The following is a 19,370-nucleotide window of genomic DNA, read 5'->3' as shown; positions in this document are numbered from 1 at the left end:
ACCCCCTAAAGATGCTTGCTACCTTAAGACTGCTCCACTGAGATTAGCTAAAACTGCCCCCTAGTTCAGATGCACACTGTTAAGTTCGGCCTCCCTGCTCAGCTGTATAGCATAACCCCCTTCCCTGCTCAGTTGAATAGCATAAATATGAGGCTCTCACAGGCACTGAGGCAGCCCCATCAGTGTAAGCATAGCCCCCAAAATTAAAGAAGCAGGCATCTGCCGGGCGGTGGTGGCGCACGCCTTTAATCCCAGCACTTGGGAGGCAGAGGCAGGCGGATCTCTGTGAGTTCGAGACCAGCCTGGTCTACAAGAGCTAGTTCCAGGACAGGCTCCAAAACCACAGAGAAACCCTGTCTCGAAAAACCAAAAAAAAAAAAAAAAAAAAAAAAAAAAAAAAAAAAAAAAAAGAAGCAGGCATCTTATGATCGATATCTCTTCCCTGATAAAATGAAGAAGGCTCAGCAGGTAGAATTCTTGTTTTTTATTTAGACTTGAGTTTTTCTTTTTTGTATAACTTATCTAATTAAAATATTCATCTTGTAGTTACCACAAAAAAGTAACATAGAAAATTGTATTTACATTTTGGGACCGAAATACAAATGAAGAGCAGGATGATGCTCACTCCTGCCCCTCCTGCCTCCAAAAAAGAGAAAGAAAGCCCCTGAGAACCCCTTGTTACACCAAGGATCGCAAAGGGCTAATCTGTCATTTGTGATTTGTAGTATGTAGTGTAGCACAGAAAAAAATTGCACAAATTTTCACAAATGCAACTAAAAGGTGAACATCACTGTGTGTCTGCTTTGTGGCTATTGTGTACACTGGTGAGGGGTTGTGGAGACAGTTGGCTCCCTGGGTCCCCTCACCATTCTCACCAATCATATCCCTGACACAGACACTCTTGAAAAGGTGGAAGATCTGGCTCTAAGCAAACTGGCTGCATCAGAAATCTGACACCGGAGATAGACAAATCTGTGCCCTTTCTTACCCTAGGCCTATGCACTCCAAAGAAGGGGAAATAAATCATACACAACTGAATCTAGAACAGGAAAGACGGCAATGGGAAGTCTCAGAAACAGAGCTAAGGCAGATCTGAGGTGGTCAACACCCAGAGGGGCTATTCTGAGCACCAGGTGCCTGGCTCCTGGTGCAAACATCCCCTTGATTTCAGGTCAGAGACCTGATGGTAGATTCGAGGTCAGGCTAAGAGAGAGGTGGTATGTGAAATAAGCAATCCAGAGAAACATGCTTTACTCAATCCCAAATACAGCAATACTTATGTCCCATGGCAACAGGCATCCTGCGTGGCAATGCAGGTTTCCTGTGCTGCCTTGGAGTCTTCATTAGCCTGAGGTCTGCAGGGTGGTTAAAACAATGTAGTCAGGAGTGATGGCACAGGTCAGCAATCTGTCCCCCAACTTCACAGCTTTTTCCACTTGGCTTATAACCAAGCGAGTCTTACTAACTCCATACTTTCTGACTGCAAGGAAGGAGCTGGTACTGCCCTCTTAGTTCTGATCTTGCCTCCATGTCAACTGGAAAGAGCTTCCCTCCCTTCAGAACTGGCTGGCTAGCTGGGACCAGGTTTCCCTGACTCCGTGTGTATAGTCCAGCCCCTCCCAAAGGCGGCCCTTTCCTCCTAACTCTGGCCCTCACTCAGAAGGTAGAGGGAGGGCTTCCCAGCAAGATCTCTGTCCGACACAGCAACCTGCTGTGCTCTTCCAGTCTCATGATCTTTCCTTTAAAACAAAACAGTTTCCAACAGAGCACTACAATGTTTCAAATAATTCACTCCTAGTAGAAATTCATAGAGAACAAGAGAGTAAAGTGCTGGCTTTTCAGAACCCCAAAACCCACATTCAGAGCTACAAAAGCCCTGCCATGTCTGTATTTCCTGGTGGTGTAAGGAAAGGAAAAATAAGGGGTTGGGGGGGGAGGGGGCTAAACTACTGAACCAGAAACTCGAAATCCTAAAACTGCTGAGGTCCTTTGCAAATTTGACCCAAGGCTCTGTCCTCCAGTGAGCCTTATAACAGGGAGGAGCGTGATTTGCAGAAGACGGAAGAACTCTAGACTCTGCAAACAACCTTCCTTAGCAAACACTACTGAAGGACAGGAAAGAAAGACCTCTGCCCAGAACTCTTGATGGTCTCAGAGTGAGGATCCTCTGAACAGTTACTATGTCAAGGCTCCCCTGGAGGACAGGCAGTCCAGCACTTCCTAACTCCTGGCCCCATCCATATTTGCGTTTGAAATGACACACAAGCTCTGGGGACAACCTTTTGGACCAGTGTCTACTCAAAAGACCTGACCTAGAACAAGACTGGCTTTTGCTAGACTCATCTAACTTTAATAAAAGACCTGGAAAATAAAATGCTAAATATACAATAGAGGGGGAAAAAGAGAAAAAAGAAAATTAAAAAAAAAAAAATAAGTAAAGAAAAACAAAACAAAACAAAAAACCCTGGGGGTACTATAAATACATCTGGGGGCAATATTTATTAATTAAAACTATGTCTTATAGTTTACAAAGATGCTAATTAGCAATAAAAGTATAATTGACCTTAAAGTCCTCAGTAAGACTGAGGCTTCACACTGTCTTCAGAAATCTGAAGTGTGCTCCAGGCAGGGTGCAGGGTTGTGGCACACAGGAAGATACCTGCAACTGTGCAGGAGTCAGAGGCCAAAAGTTCCACAAAGCAAAAGATATGGGTCTTCTGTGGACATCCTCTTCTCCTGTCCCTACCATCCCTGTACTTCTGCTTCCCAGACTCCACCTCCAAGGCAAGTCCTATTTATCGTCGGGAGAATCTGTTCTTGAAAGCTTTAATTGTCTTAGCCATCATTGGGGCAATTTCTGTGAAGGAAAAGGAGGCAGTTGTTTCAGATGGGTGGTAGCACAGAAATGTACCACTGTGGTTTACAGCAAATGCCAGACTGAGTTTGCTCCCCTGGCTGTGTACCCTCCCCACATACATGGACACGAACCATCTGCTAGTGCTGCCATAGAAAACACATCATGAGGCAGATCCTTGCTGTGACCACACACACACACACACGGATGGACACAATCTGCTAGTGCTGCCATAGAAACCACATCATGAGGCAGATCCTTGCTGTGACCACACACACACACACACACACACACACACAGATGGACACAATCTGCTAGTGCTGCCATAAAAATCACATCATGAGGCAGATCCTTGCTGCGACCACACACACACACACACAATCTGCTAGTGCTGCCATAAAAAATCACATCATGAGGCAGATCCTTGCTGCGACCACACACACACACACACGCATGAATGAACGCATGCACACACGTACACACATGCATAAGCACGTGGACATAGACATGGACACAAACAGGAACTATCTGCTAGCACTGCAATAGAAATCACGAGGCAGTTCCTTGCCACGACCCTGCAAGTACAGAACCACCACCATCCTTAACATCACAGCTCTCGAAGATCAGCTGATGTGTACATGGTGGCTGTGTCAAATCAGGAGTCTTTGCTGACTATAGGGGCCATAGTCCCACGATTTAACATTGCAACATAAACACTCAAACCAGTAAATAATACACAAACCTCCCCTAACCTCCCCCACAGCTTCCCAACAAGATTCAGATGAGCTAAATTCAAAACACCTGAGGATGGCCAGCCTGCCCTTGGCTAGTGACCTATGCCAAGTTGACAGCTGCGCCAGGATCCCCACCCACCCACAGCCCTGCTCCCATCAAAGTTGCTTACTCTTCACAGCTGGCTTCCTAGGATCATAGGAAACAGAACTGCTAGCCACTGGAGCTAAGTGGGCACTGCTGGTACTGGGCCCATCAAAGGCCAGCTCCTCGGGGCTGGAGTGGAAGCTGCTGCTGCTGCTGTTGCTAGCAGCAACATGGCTGCTTCCTGTTGTATATGGTGCTGGCTTAATCCTGTAACACAGAACAAAGTTGCTTAGCTGGGAGCACGTGATCTGAAACAGCTGTTCTGGGTGAGCCTGGTGAGGCTCTGAGCGGTAGGCCTGATACACTGAGTTCTGGTGAAGGTTCAGAGGCAACTGTTGAGCCCATCAGTGAGAATGACAGTCTCAGCTAAACTCTGGATGTTAAATTAATTGTTAGTCTATAATTCAAAGATGCTGACGTGGCCTAGAATCATCTAGTCACCCTAGAAATTTATTTTGTTTTGCTGTGTGTGTAAACTGTGCTCACGTGGAGGCCAGAAGTGAAGCCTGGGTGTCGTTCCTTAGGAGTCACTTGGTTGTGAGACCTAGAGCTGACTGCACAGGCTAGGCTGGCAGGCCAGTGATCCACTCCCAGCACTGGGATCACAGGTACACATCGTCCCATCTGTCTGTCAGCATGGGTGCTGGGGATCAAACTCAGACCTCAAGTACTTCATCGGCTGAGCGATCTCCTCAACCCTAGAAATAGTTTTGTTTAAATGAGAAAAATGAAAGCAGAGGTACACTTCCTTGAACCAGGTCCTGTTCTCCACGAAACTGACCTGTGTCCCTGACCAAGAAGCAGAAATAATCTATCCAGGCAGCAGGCCCAGACACTGAGGGGCAAAAGGTGGAGTACAGACCCGGTAAGCACTCCAGAGCACGTTCTGCTGGTCTCTACCCCCAAAATAAGTCACTTCCTGTCCCCCAGGTCTCCTTCAGGAAATGACCATGCAGTAGCAGAGATCTTGCCTGACTTTCTCAGGGACAGCTGCTCCTCCAGTTCCAAACTTCTCCTGCCTTCGTCGGACATCTCGAGGTGGTTTGGCCACAGAGTTGACAAAAGCCATCTTTGCTTGTCGTCCTAGGAGAAATACAACATCAATATTTACTTCTTAAACAAAGGTACTGCTGCCAATTTAACAATCTACAACTTTTTTTTTTTAAAGATTTATTTATTTATTACATATACAGTGTTCTGCTTGCATGTATGGTTGCAGGCCAGAAGAGGGCACCAGATCTCATTACAGATGGTTGTGAGCCACCATGTGGTTGCTGGGAATTGAACTCAGGACCTCTGGAAGAGCAGTCAGTGCTCTTAACCTCTGAGCCATCTCTCCAGCCCCAACAATCTACAACTTTTGAAAGCCCCAAACTAGGGCTCAATCAAGCCAAGACTGTCTGGGAGCAGCCTGTGGCAGAAGAAAAACCTTGCCTGCCCACGTGCAAAGAGACACTTCGAGGACGGTAGCCCATCTCCACCAGGGCCACCGAGACTCCGCTGCTGACTCAAGCACCCAGCTGGCTGCCCTTGCACAGCTCCCACTTCTTTTACCTTTCGGCTTATTGGCATGTGCAGACCGGATGTTGTTGGTGAGCAGGCGCAGCCGCTGCTCTCTGGCATCCTGAAGCCGCAAGTACATCTCCCGCCAGGACTCGTACTCTTCTGGTCGTTCCTCCTTAAAGTCTCGGTGACAGTGAACTTTCCATAACTGATCTGTTTCCTCAATTAATACCTGCAATCAGGCCAGGACATCATTTCGATATAAGTGCCCCTGGTTCTCTCCCTTCTGCTTAGGCATGACCCACTGCCTAACAGTTGGGGGGAGGGGGATCTAAACAATAGTATTATAGTACCACAATTCTAAAAAAAAGGCAACTCACCAAATTAAACATATAGGTAAGTTGTAGGCACTATGCTAATCACCCTAGAACTGTGGTTCTCAACCTTTCTAATACTTCAACCCTTAATACAGTTCCACATATTGTAGAGACTCCCAATCATAACATTATTTCATTGCTACTTCATAACTGTAATTTTGCTACTGTTATGAATCAGAATATAAACATCTGATATGCAGGATATCCACTATAAGACCCTCAAAGGACTCATGATCCACAAGTTGAGAATCACTGCTCTATGGCATTGCAAATGGAGAGCTAACAAGATAGCTACCAACACTAGTCTTTTTCTTCAGAAATCGGTAACAACAGCGCTGCGGTAAAGTCAAAGGTTTGCCAGCAATATACCGAACTGCCATGCAAGAGGGCTACCTTGGAGGTCTTGAATAGTGAGATCAGATGAGTGTATCTGCCTTCTAGGAAGGATTCTAGAAGATTCCAAATGTCTAGCATGGGCTGTCACTTTTACTAGACACACAAGTGTCAACACTAAACAAATCGCCCTGGATCCCAGATGTTTTGTTGCCAGAATTTCCCATTTACGTTCATGACTAGAAAAAGTCAAGGGACGCCTTGAAAGTGTTTTTCCCTGTGTTTGAATCCCAGCCCCCTGCTTAAGATCCCCAGAGAGCCTGGGTGGTGGTGGCGCATGCCTTTAATCCCAGCACCCTGGAGGCAGAAGCAAGAGGATCTCTGTGAGCCCGAGGCCAGTCTGGTCTACAAGAGTGTGTTTCAGGACAGGCTCCAAAGCTACAGAGAAACTGTGTCCCCCCCCCCAAAAAAAAACAACAAACAAACAAAAAGTCTCATAGGTAAAGGAAAGGAACTTGCCATACAAGCCTGTTGACCTAAGTCTGGTTCTCAAACCCATGTAAAGACAGAAGAGAAGCAGCTCCACAAAGCTGTCCTTTGACCTCTCCATACAGACAATACATGTACACACACTAAATTTTTTTTTTTTTTAAATGAGGTGGGCATAGGGACACACACCTTTAATTTTAACACTCGAGAGACAGGGGCAGGAGGATCTCTGTGAGGCCAGCTTGGTCTACATATTAAGTTCAGAGCAACCAGACCTTGTCTCAAAAAAAACAAACCAAAGAAGGATCCCAGGAGTAGGCAAAGAGCATGCTTATCTAAAGGCCCAGATGCAAACCAAACATGCCCAGAACAGTGATCTAGTGATCTGCCCTCTGACCTGCCCTTCAGCCACATCAGACCAGAGACAAAACTGCTTGTGGAAACTCAGCCAGGAAGCTGCCCTGCTCCCACTCAGGACACTCACATGATTGCATTCCTCTATGCGATAGAGCTGATCAGGTGTACACCTCTCCAGGACGGGTTCAAGAACAGAATAGGGGACTCCTCCCACTTCATAGATAGCTGCAGAGGAACCAAAGGTGACAAGGTGAGTGCTGAATGGCAGCCAAGCTCACCGGTGACAAAGCCCCAGTGTGGTAATGACTTGAGAGGTGGAGACTCACAGTCGATGTTGTTCTTAAGCACCCGGATACACTGCTGGTGCAAGGTCATCATTTTGGGGAGATAGGCACACTTGGAACCTGAATACACCTGCATCTTAGAATTCATTCTGCGTCCTGTGAATCCAGCTTCTTCTTCTTCCTGGGGTGAAGAGAATGCTGTCGAAAGAGAAAAACCAGCAAGTCACAAAAAGTCTAAGTCACATGGTGAAGACTCTGAACCCACATGGCAGCTCACTACTTTCTGTGACTCTAATCCCAAGAGCTCCTACATCCTTGACTACAAAGTGATTTATAGGCCAGTCAAGGCTACACAGTGAGACTCATTTAAAATATTAAGTAAATAAATAAATGTAAAGATTCCAAAATTACCTTTTCGCTTTGGCTGGAAGGAAGAAATCAACTCGAGGGAAGGAAGGGGACGGTAGTTGCTTTGTAAGGCAGGTAAGGGGATGTCTGGCAACGCTGGCAGCACATCAGTAGGGGCCTGCAAGAGACAGAGCGTGGAGCTGATCCTGTAAGCACAATGTTCTTCCCTGCGCTAATCCCTGAGTTAACCAAGCATATTGCACAGGCAGATAGAGATAGATCCAGGCTAGAGGGGGATAGAAGTCATGAATGACAAATCTAGGTCAAGAAATAAATGTATAACTGGGTGGTGGTAGTGCATGCCTTTAATCCCAGCACTCGGGAGGCAGAGGCAGGTGATTTCTGTGAGTTCGAAGCCAGCCTGGCCTACAGAGCAAGATCTAGGACAGTCAGGGCTACACAGGCAAAACCTATCTCAAGCTCACCCCCACCCAAATAAATAAGTAAACGATAAAATGTAGATAAGACAATAACTAGTCCTTGAAGAAAATTTTTTTGAGGTGCTAAGAAGTAAATGTAGGACCCCACACTCTTGGCGAGCCCTGTACTACTGAGCTACCTACCTCCCCAGCCCACAATAAGTCTTGGGTAGCATCCATGCTAGCAACTAGTGAGGCCCAGAACATATTCCTACCACTCGAAACTCACTTGGCCAAATGCCAGCAAGCCAGGCAGCATGGCAGTGGCTCTGTGCACTCAGCAGGCTAGGCGCTGGGTGGCGACAATTACCTTTCTTACCTTTCGAGACCTGGTGGGCTCAGCTCCCACTGGCTGGGACTTCTCAGACTTGTTTTCATTGACCTTGGGCAATTTCTGAACTGAGTTCAAGTTTTTACTAACGCTTTTGGAGTCCTTTTTTTTAAGTCCTTTTTCTCCAAGTGCTGTGGTTGAGGGTTTCACAACCTTCTTCTTTTTCTTGCGAGGCTGGTCATAGCTGAGGTATGACTCAAAGGACATGGTGGGCTGCTCAAACTCGTCATCCACCTCCGGCTCCTCTACTTTAGGGAGCGAGGCTGGTGACTTTCGATCCGAGTTAGATCTTCCTTTTCCCTCTGGAGTCTTCAGGCTGTTGGGAGCTTTCTCTTTTGCTTTGAGCAGCAGATCCCCTGTCCCCCGCCCCGAGTCTAAGCCGTCTGCACTCAGCTTGTTCCTGTCTGCCTTGCTCTTATCAGAGTCCTTGTGTTTGGGCTTTCTAAAGTGGTTTTCTGAAATAGCCTCTGAGGCAGGTGAAAACTTCTTCTTGAGACTGTTGCTCTCTCTGTCTTTCTCTTTCTTGGCAACACTAGAGGGCGGCTTCCCCTTGGCACTGTCCCCTGAGAGCAGCCTTCGGTTCTCCTCTTTGGAAGAGGCCTTGTGTGATGATTTCTCTCTGCCCAGGGCAGAGCTCTTCTCATCACCCCTGGCATCCACAGGCCGTTTCTCCTTGTGAGAAGGTTTGTGCTCCTTGTTTTGGCTTACAGCCCCTTTCCCCTGGTGCTCAGCCAAGTGTCGTTCTTGACTAACTCCTAGTCTGTCCTGAAAGGTATTACTGTGGACTTTTCCAGGCTTCTGATGTGAAATGATGGGCTCATGGTCCTCCTCTGTCGACCTATAGTGGTCGGTGTACATTTGATGTGGACTGGAAGGTGGGGGGGATTGAACATGGCCATAGTCAGAAGACTCAGGGTCTGAAGAATATGGTGGTGACACTCTGTGACACCTCTTTCTTTCATCCCTCCTCTCGTGACTGTGAGCCACTTTGTGAGGCCTTTCAGGCTCAGAGAGTTTCTTGTGTTTTTTCTGCCTGTGCTCAGGACTGTAGGACCGGCTGCCAGAGGCTTTCCAACTCTCCTGGTAGTCCCCCTCCACTTCCTCCACCCTCTGAAGAGCATCTCGGGGGCGCTTTCGGGAACTGCTCTTCTCCAAGTCCTGATCCTCAGCTTCACTGTTTCTAAGATAAAAGCAAAAGCAGAAGGAAATCTCAGCATAAGCCTCTCTAGATAAAATCACAGACCCTGACGTTAAACATGGAGGGTAAATCTATAATCCTAATATTTGGGAGGTGAGGACAGGAGGATCAGAAGTTCAAGGCCATCCTCTGCTACAAGGAACTGGCTCAGCCAGGTGGTGGTGGCACGTGCCTTTAACCCCAGCACTCAGGGAGGCAGAGGTCAGCCTGGCCTACAGAGTGATTTCTAGGGCAGCCAGGACTATACAGAAAAACCTGTCTCAAAAAACAAAAACAAAAACAAAAAAAGGAGAGACCAGCTCACCACAAAATAAAATAACAAAAGCCAGGCCAATAGTGGTAGCTCATACCTATAACCCCAGGATCAATGAGACTAAGATAGGACTGCTGAGGAATCAGATGTTCAAGGTCATCCTGTTCCATAGTATGTTTTAGGCTAGATTGAGTCACAAAATGAGATCCTGTCTAAAGAAAGATATTAAGGTCAGCCTGACAGCTCAACAGGCGAAAATACTTGTCATGCAAGCCTGGTGACCTGTGTCCAATCTCATGGTGGCAGAAAAGAACTGACTCTCAAAAGCTAGAGCATATACCCACCCCGCCCCCCCATAATAAACAGAAAGAACAACCAAAGGGTAAGATAACGTGCTTAGTATGTGAGAGACCCTGGACTCAATCCACAGCACCAAATCCTCAAACAAAACAAAAAATACCCAACAAAATGTTAATGTTTATCATTAAAAAAGAACTGTATACCCAGGCATGATGGTGCATGCCTTTGATCCCAGCACTCAGAGAGGCAAGCAGATCTGAAGTCAAGGCCAGCCTGGCCTACAGAGTTCCACCAGGGTCATAGAGACTCAGTCTTAAAAAACAAAAGCAAAAACATTGTAAGAAAAAAAATATGTGATTCCATTTTTACTTCTTATTTGATAGGTAGCATGCCCTGTGCACATCTGGAGATCCGAGGATAACCTTTGGGACCCAGACCTCTCCTTTCACCATATAGGTACCAAGGATCAAGCTCAGGTTGGTAGTAGGTGGCAGGTGACCCACAGGGCCATCTCCTTGGTCCCTAAGGAATTTTGATTCGTTTTTTGTTGTTGTTGTTTTGTTTGTTTTGTCTTTTGAAACAGGGTTTCTCTGTGTATCCCTGGCTGTCCTGTAACTCAGATTGCCTGTCTCTTAAGTGCTGGGATTAAAGGCATGAGCCATTTTGATTGTTAATATTTTATTGTATATTCTACAATAGCCTACAATAATTACGGGTTATTTTTATACTTGAAGCATTATAGTTATTTGATATAAGAAGCAGAACAAGCAAAGAAGAAACATTCTTACCGCTCTACAGGAACCAACTTCTTCCATTGGGCCACCAAGTCTCTGGCAAAGTTCCCCACTTGTTCATGCTTTCGAAAGCTGTTTACTGTTTTCCCTACCCCAGTCTCCTACAAATTTAACAAAGGAATTGATTGAGGGTTCTGAAACTAAGGGTATATTTTTTTTAAGAAATAAGGCCTCCCCTTTGAGAAAAGGAACAAGCAAATACTTCACTATTAAGATGCCTTCTAAGCCTTATACTAAATTACTTTGTTGCCTATGCCCAAAGATCTGATTCTAAGTAATAAAGCTCACAGGGTTAGAGAAGTGTGTCATCAAAACATCCCAGAACAGTAACAATGTAACAAGGAGGGGAGGTGGTGGACCCTGGACTTAAGATCCTGCATGCCCCATATGAGTCAGTGTTCATCACAGCCCTAGAGGTAGGAAGGAATCAGCCTCACTGTACAGAGGCCCAGCCAGAGTTAGATTTGATTTTCTTCTTAAAGACAGGGTTTCACTCTGTACACCAGGCTAGATTCAACTACAAAGGCACACGCAACCATGCCTGCCTAGAAGTTGGACTAGAATTTAGGAGTAGTAGATATCAAAGCCAATGTTCTTTTTATGTTTTGTTTTGTTTTTGTTTTTCAAGACAGGTTTTCTCTGTGTGTAGCCCTGGCTATCTTGTAACTCTCTCTGTAGATCAGGCTGGCCTTGAACTCACAGAGATCCTCCTGCCTCTGTTTCCCCAGTGCTGGGATTAAAGGCGAGTGCCACCATACTTGGTTCCTTAGTAAGCACTCTTAACCACCCATGCACCTCATCTATCTAAATTCTGAACTGAAGGCTAGAGTGATGGCTTTGCAGTTAAGAGCAATTACTGCTCTTGCCGAAAACAGGAATTCAATCAGCACCCATAGTAGGTAGCTCACAATTAAATGCCTGTAACTTTAGTTCCAGTCAATCTGAGGTCCTGTGGCCACTTTGGGCATTTAAACACATAATACTCAAAGTTACTCAGGTACAAAGTAAAAGAATAAATTTTTAAATTTTGGACTAAAATTCATATAACAGAAATGGAAGTGTAGCTCAGCTGAGAACACTTTTCTATCATCTGTAACACCCTGGGCTTGTTCTACAGCACACCTGTCCACCTTAACACATGACATAAAATTCACCATCTTAAAGTACATAGTGATTTCTAGAACATTCCTCATACTGAGCAATAATTACCATCACCTAACTCCAGAGCACAAAAAGAAGCGCTGTTCCTCCCAACTCCCCCAGCCCCTAACAACCACGTACTTTACCCACTTTCTGACTTTGCCATTGCCTATTCCGGACATCTCATAAGAACAGACTCAGACAGTGTACAGTGTTTTGTGTTTCGCTTCTTTAGCTTGTAAAGCCTATCCTCGGAGTCTCCCTCTACCCTTCTCTAGTGAGAAACATTTGCAATATAGTCAGGTAATATTTACAGTTACAAAAGTCTTACCACAAGAATGTCTACTGTGATAGGCAAGATGGAAAGTTTCTTCAAATATTTCAAGAGCTGCAAAGAGAATAAAACAAATATTAATTTCTATAGTCATAACAGTCTTCTCTGGAGCAGATGAGACTATCTGATGGTGAAACGTTTGCTTGGTGCTATGCCCTTTATAGTAACAACTATGGGTGTATGATCTTACAAGTGTAAGACACAAGTGGAACAAAGTAACTTTCGTCTATGGTTTTAGAGTCTGTGCTTTTTTAAAAAAAAAAAAAAAATAGAAGCCGGGCGGTGGTGGCGCACGCCTTTAATCCCAGCACTTGGGAGGCAGAGGCAGGCGGATCTCTGAGTTCGAGGCCAACCTGGTCTACAAGAGCTAGTTCCGGGACAGGCACCAAAGCTACAGAGAAACCCTGCCTCAAAAAACCAAAAAAAAAAAAAGATTTTTTTTTTGCTGAGTAGTGATGGCACACACCTTTAATCCTGGCACTCAGGAGGCAGAGTCTGGCAGATCTCTGTGAGTTCAAGGCCAGCCTGGTCTACAGAATGAGTTCCAGGACAGCCAGAGCTACACAGAGAAAATCTGTCTAAAAACAAATAAGTGTGTGTGTGTGTGTGTGTTCAAGCACATATGTGTATATCTGTGGAGGTCAGAGAACAACCTTAAAAATTACCAAGCTGGGCATGGTAATACATACCTTTAATTATAGCAATAGTTGAGAAGCAGTGGTCAACCTGGTCTACACAGGAACCCTGTGTCAAAAATCAAGCAATCACTGCCTACCTCCTTTGATACCAGGTCTATCACCAATTAGGCTAGGCTCACTGATCCATGAATCCCCAGGTTCCTGTCTCTGCCTCTCCAACACTCAAATTATAAGAGCGCAACACCAGGCCCAGCATTTTTACATGGATACAGGTGATTGAACTCAAACCCTAATGCTTCTGAAGTAAGCATGCTACCAAATGAGTCTTCTTCTGTGGTTTTCAGTTGATTATAATACTAGAAATTGAACCTATTTATTTGTTTACCCATGTTGACAAGTGCTTTATCACCCAGCCTTCTCTCCACTTTTAGAGACAATGTCTCACTAGCTTGCTCAGGTATGGTCTTGACTTCTGAGCTTCCTGCCTTAGTTTTTTGATAGGGATTACAGGAATCTTGCTACTAGACCTAGCTAGAGTGTGTAGTTTCAACTGCTTTCCTTCTCCAAGGAAAGAAAGAGGCAGAGAAGAGAATTAAAACTCACTAACTGGGAATGGAGAGATGGCTCAATGGTTAAGAGCACTGGCTGCTCTTCCCGAGGACCTGGGTTTGATTCTCAGTACCCACATGGCAGTTCAAATGATCTCATCTGTAACTCCAGTTCCAGGGGATCCAATACCTTCTTCTGGTCTCCAAGAGCAGCAGACATGCATGAAGTACACAGACATTCATGCAAGCACAACACCCATACACATAAAACAAAAATTTTAAACCCTTGCTAACTGGCCTGGTATGATGATTCATGTCTATAATCCCAGCATTTAGGAAACTGAGGCAGGAGGATCACCATGAATTCAAAGGTCACCTGGGTTTCAGAGAATGATCCCACCCCTCCCCACGAAAACAACCAAATAAAGCCACCAGCAACTATTACTTTGCAGAGGACTGTGAAAGATTAAGGAAATGACCCAGAACTTGATAGGGAAGCAGAACAAGGACTCCACAGGAACAGAGTCCTACCTACAGGCCTCCTCAAGAGCGCAGTGCTAGCACAAGTGTTTTCAACACAAATGGGAAGCCAAGATCAATCTCGGGTTGCTGGAGTCAGAGCTTTATTGCTAATGATGATCAAACATGCCTGGGTAGATCAGAAAGATCTGGGTTTGCCCATTTCCTTTCTAAAGTCTCTAAAACAAGGTCAAAACTGGTAGGACAAAGCTCAAGATGGAATCAGAGGCAGGTTGTCTTAGCTGATCTCTTGTCTGATTTTGTGCAAGTCAGTAACCTCCCTGAACCTTAGTTACTTCATCTACAAATCAAAACTGGATTCTCCGTCTGCTGCACAGGCTGTGACGATTCACTGGGACAAACCATGTGCTTAGTCATGGTGTCTGCAACACTATAAAATTAAACATGTCCACCTCTAATCATTTCATTCATCAACCAACAGCTCTTTCCATGTCCTACTCTTGATCCTGGACCAGACACTGCTCAGTCAATTCCTACTTACTTTATTTCTACGAAAGTCAGGATTGCCCAAGCCTTTTTCTAAGAATATAAACACTTTCCATACCGGGAGTGTAGCAAAGTACAAGCAGTGTAGAACTGCTGATAACTGAGCCAGCTGCAGCAGTACACCCTTATGATTCCAGCACCTAGAGTTGGATGTTAGCCTGGGCTACATTTGAATACCAGGCCAGTTACATAGCAAACCCTCACTCAAAAAGCCAAAACACGGGACATGAGAGACAGGGCAGTGGTTAAAAACACTTGCTCTTCCAGAGAATCCAAGCTCAGTTCCCAGAACCATCTGGCAGTTCATAGCCACCTGTTACTCCAGCCTTAGGGCACCTGTTGCCCTCCTCTGGCTTTCTACCCACATGCATGTGTACAAACGAACATGCAGATATACACATATGTGCCTAACAATTTTTATTTTTGGTTTTTCAAGACAGGGTTTCTCTGTGGTTTTGGAGCCTGTCCTGGAACCAGCGCTTGTAGACCAGGCTGGTCTCGAACTCACAGAGATCCGCCTGCCTCTGCTTCCCGAGTGCCGGGATTAAAGGTGTGCGCCACCACCGCCCAGCTAACAATTTTAATTTTTTTTTTTTTTTTTTTTTTGGTTTTTCGAGACAGGGTTTCTCTGTGGTTTTGGAGCCTGTCCTGGAACTAGAACAATTTTAATTTTAAAAAAGTCAAACAGGGTTTAAGAGATGGCCCCAGAGCTAAAAGCACTGGCTACTCTTTCAGAGGACCTGGGACCAATTCCCAGAACCCATATGGTGGCTCACAACTGTTTCTAACTCAAGTTCCAGAGGATTCAATGCCCTCTATAGGCCTCCATAGGCATCAGGCACACATCTGAAACTAATACACATAAAAAATAAAAAAAACACTTTTAAGAAGCTAAAACAGAAAAATCGATAACTAGCTGCCTTTACATTTAAATAACAGACAGCAAGACATTTTCTTTCTTCTTTGAAGTTCAGGCTGTAATTGGTATGCCGTATCACTACAAGGTGGGGCAGCAAGTATGTTTTTCTGGTCATTCTACTTCCATAATTACTTAACATGGTCTCTAGGCAGAACAATTGGATCACAGGTGACAATCTTGTTTGACTGGGAATAAGAGGCCCTGTGTGTATCTTGGGAGTATGAAACTTAATGGAGTAAAAACTGTACTCAAACTCCAACTCCTCCATGGTCCAACTCAGGAAAGAGCGTACGGGCATTTCTTGTCACATAAAGTGCAAAGGTTAAAGTCAATTCACATTTCCTGAAAGTGAAATCTGAAATTATTGAAAAGAGTTAAGACAGGTGGTTCTTCTCTAATGTGAATCCCTAGAAGGGGAACATTTATATACCATTCACAGTGTACCGGTATCATGCTAAGTTTGTCTCATTTGACCCTGTCTAGTGGGTATTATTCTCCTATTTTATCCATATTGAAGCTAGGCCCAGTGAGATTTCAAAGCTTGCCTAGCGAGCCATGAAACACCTAAGATAAAAAGGGAGCATATATCTAACTCATGCACTGAGCACTTAAAATGAAAGAAGAAAGCAGGCACTCTTCTTCAGTACCATGCTCACAGTGACAGCTTACAGTCCACAAGGCAGAGGCGGTCACAAGGACACAGAGTTATAGGACCTCTACACAGTCAACATAGAAGGGTGGAGCCAGAAGTCACAGAGGATGTGTTCATCTCAAGGCTTAGCACTAACTGGTAAAGTGAGAGTTGCCTGTCTCTTGCCTTGGGGCTAGCAGACAAAATGAAAACTCCTGAGACTTTCAAGCTGATTTGGTCCAATGTAAAAGAACTTCACCATCTCCAGTTTTTAGTAAATTCCAAGAAAGACTGAAGCACTAACAAGGGGAAAGCACTATGGGTATTCCCAAGTAGATGAAACTTGTGTTGTCAACCAAGTAGCATCTATAGAGCTAGCCAGAACTGATAACAGATGATTGAGAAATATCAAAAATCTGTACAGCAGCAAGCTGAGGGATCTGGGCCTCCTGCCCACTGCTTCCATCCTTAAAGCCAATGAGGTTCTCAACAGTGACCTCTAGTTCTCTATCTACCAATCTGTGAGCTTCATAGTTTCACACTGAAAACTGAACAGAAGACTGCTAACTTTATCAAACACGAAAATCATTTCTGATCCCAAAGTAATAAAAAAAGCTAATTGTCTCTCCTAGCACCTTCTTTATCAAGTGAGCCTACACCTTGGGTGAATGTAGAGTGGACAGATATTTATATTTACATTTAAAACACCAAAGTCCAATAGTAGGAGTCCCAGAAACACGGGTGTGGACTCAGCCTTGGCTAATGATGGTCTGGATGATTTGGTTGCGAATTCGGTCCTACTCTATAATCATCTCACAGTTTCCAGTACCTGTGAGAGCTTGCTGTGTTAAAAGAGTCTGGAAAGCCAGTACGCCAGCTTGCAATTTTCCCTCTGCACTTCGCTTGTTTCTGAATGTCAACAATCAGACCCTTTGCAAAGCGGTCTCAATATTTTCCTCTTTCCTCACCTTCCTAGTGCTGCTCTCTTGGTGACACATTCAGTTCTCCCTCCCCAGTGGGTACAGAACCCAGGAGCCCAAGTAGTTACCCCCAGCCCCAAGGTAATTTTCTATCTAGGAAAAGAAAAGTCAGATGGGGCTTTCAGTAGTGGACACTTGTCTGTTAGTGTCAGCGCACAAGTCCCTGGGCGCAGATGCCAGCACCGCAGAACCGCCACCAAATGACAGCAACAAAAACACCAAATACCTTTTGAAAAACATTCCTAGTAGTTCAAGAAAACTTTTTTTTTTTTTTTGGTTTTTCAAGACAGGGTTTCTTTGTAGCCTTGGAGCCTGTCTTGGAACTCACTCTGTAGACCAGGCTGGCCTCAAATTCAGAGATCCATCTGCCTCTGCCTCCGGAGTGCTGGGATTAAAGGCGTGTGCCACCACCACCAGGCAAGAAAACCTACTTAAACTTTCCCTAACTCGAAATTTCAAGCACAACTAGAAAGATCATTTCAAAATTTAAATTCTAATGGGGGGGAACCCTATAGATAGTATAAGGAGTCGGTTTTTTTTTTTTTAATCTAATGGGAAAATGCCCAAATGAGGATGGTTACTTTAAGGTCACTGACAAATATTACAGTGTACTGGTACTTGAAAATAATGACCATTAGATGTCCACAGAGGATTATTGTAAAAAGAAACTGTAAATGTTTGACTGAACGTACCAAAGCCTCCATAGAAAGTGAGACAAAAGACAATAGAAAACATTAAGTTTTCACTAATTTAGAACACAGCTTCCTGAAGAAGTATATTTCCGAACCGAATGAATGGAGTAGGCCAGGCGATGGTGGTGCACGCCTTTAATCTCAGCACTCAGAGGCAGAGGCAGGCGGATCTCTGTGAGTTTGAGACCAACTTGGTCTACAGAGTGAGTTTCAGGACTGGCTCCATAGCTACTGAGAAACCCTGTCTCGAGAAAGAAAAAGAAAAAAAAGAAGAAAAGAAAAGAAAGAAAGTGGCCTGGTGGTGAAAGGTAGCAACCTTCAAAAAATGGAAAAACCTCTCTGGGACCCGCTAGGAACAAGAAGAGTAAATGGGGTCCTTGACTGGAAATTCTGAAAGACGGTGATTAACACAGAGCACTTGGGTCCCCCTGGCATTTCAGGAAGAAAATAGAGACAGGCGGAGCAAAGACCTCCCCTAAAGTCCAGACCTAGTGCTGAATGGGAACCTAGATTGCACTTAGAAGCCCGCTGCCTCCCTCCACTTCTTCCTCGTCCACTCAGTTCGCTGAAGAATTCACCTTTTAGGAACCACGGGTCCAGGCGAAAATGCTGACAAGCAATGTCACACCCTTCGGTATGTTCATCCAGAGACTTCAATGATCACTATTCTAACGCCCATCATATCGTCTCCTAGACCCCGGAGAAGCCGAGTCACCGGGAGACCAGGAGTGGAAACAATGTATTTAAAGTAATAGTTTCTAACAGAAGCAACAAAGTAGTTAAGTGCAATTAAACGTGGTTTCTCCGGGCTGGCGGCTCCCACCTTTCCGTAAGTCAGAGCCGTGTAATACTCTCACGCCTGGCCCAGGAGCAGAGCTCGAAAACCCAAGGCTTTCCTCGTTTTCTCGGTTAAAGGACAGAGAGGAGAGCGGGGGTCCTCGCGCCGCTGAACGGCGGAGCCACAGGACCCCAGCCAGACGGACAGCGTCGCTCGGCTGGGACGGGGAAACAGCTGGCGCGGCTGCCCGAGCCCCGGGAAAGCCGCCAGGCCAGGCCGCCCGTGCCCCCTCGAGTCCTCAGCACCCAGCCGGGACGCGCCCGCCGGCTGCGAACTCTCCGCTAACCCGCGCCGCTCCGCTGGGCCTGGCTCCGGGTCCAACGAGGACCCAGGCTCACCCGGCCCGCGACCGTTACCGGGCCCGCGCCCATCCCAACGCCCGCCCGCGCCTCCGGCCCGCCCGCCGCTCACCTTCTTAGGGTCGGGGTTCGTGGCCAGGCGCGCCTGCAGCTTCTCCACAACTTGGAGCGCCGACTCCGCCGCCATCGCTGTCACTGGCGCGGCCTCCTCGCCGGAACTGGGCTCGCGTCGCGTCCTCGGGCCGCAACTCCGCCCTCCGTGCGGCCCCGGCGGAGACGGAAGCGCGAATGGTCCCTTCCGGGCCTCCGCTGGGGGGCGTGTGGGGACGGCCTGAGGACCTGCCCCCGCGCCAGACCACGCCCACAGGTTCTCCGTGATCCGCCCTGCTCGACCCCGGCAGCAGGCCACGCCCCCGACACGCCCAGCCCAGAGCCACGCCGCCAGCCACGCCCCCGGGCCTTGCACCCGGGCACAGACGCTGAAATCCGCCAGCCTAACTCCGGCCTTTCTTCCAGCGCAGAGCCCTCCCGGTCCTGCCGCGAGCC

At 46.2% G+C, this 19,370-nt stretch overlaps 1 protein-coding gene across 2 annotated transcripts; it reads right to left on the bottom strand.

Annotated features, from left to right (window-relative positions):
- Window positions 1–469: 469 nt before the first annotated feature.
- Eloa (elongin A) lies at window positions 470–19,078 on the bottom strand. 2 transcript variants are annotated; one of them, XM_057784939.1, is made up of 11 exons: window positions 18,937–19,078; window positions 12,251–12,307; window positions 10,774–10,880; window positions 8,214–9,414; window positions 7,488–7,602; window positions 7,119–7,274; window positions 6,920–7,017; window positions 5,288–5,468; window positions 4,705–4,816; window positions 3,759–3,940; window positions 470–2,857 (listed from the first exon to the last, which is right to left on the bottom strand). In XM_057784939.1, the coding sequence occupies exons 1-11, from the start codon at window positions 19,009–19,011 to the stop codon at window positions 2,796–2,798; spliced, it is 2,346 nt and encodes a 781-aa protein (XP_057640922.1). In that variant the 5' UTR covers window positions 19,012–19,078; the 3' UTR covers window positions 470–2,795. The 2 variants fall into 2 exon arrangements, with proteins under 2 accessions (XP_057640922.1, XP_057640923.1); XM_057784940.1 differs by having other exon boundaries at window positions 8,223–9,414; window positions 18,937–19,077.
- Between the last annotated feature and the right edge of the window lie 292 nt (window positions 19,079–19,370).

Source organism: Chionomys nivalis, chromosome 11 (genome assembly GCF_950005125.1).
Source record: "Chionomys nivalis chromosome 11, mChiNiv1.1, whole genome shotgun sequence".
Classification (NCBI taxonomy): domain Eukaryota; kingdom Metazoa; phylum Chordata; class Mammalia; order Rodentia; family Cricetidae; genus Chionomys; species Chionomys nivalis.
This window is presented reverse-complemented; position numbering and strand designations above follow the sequence as displayed.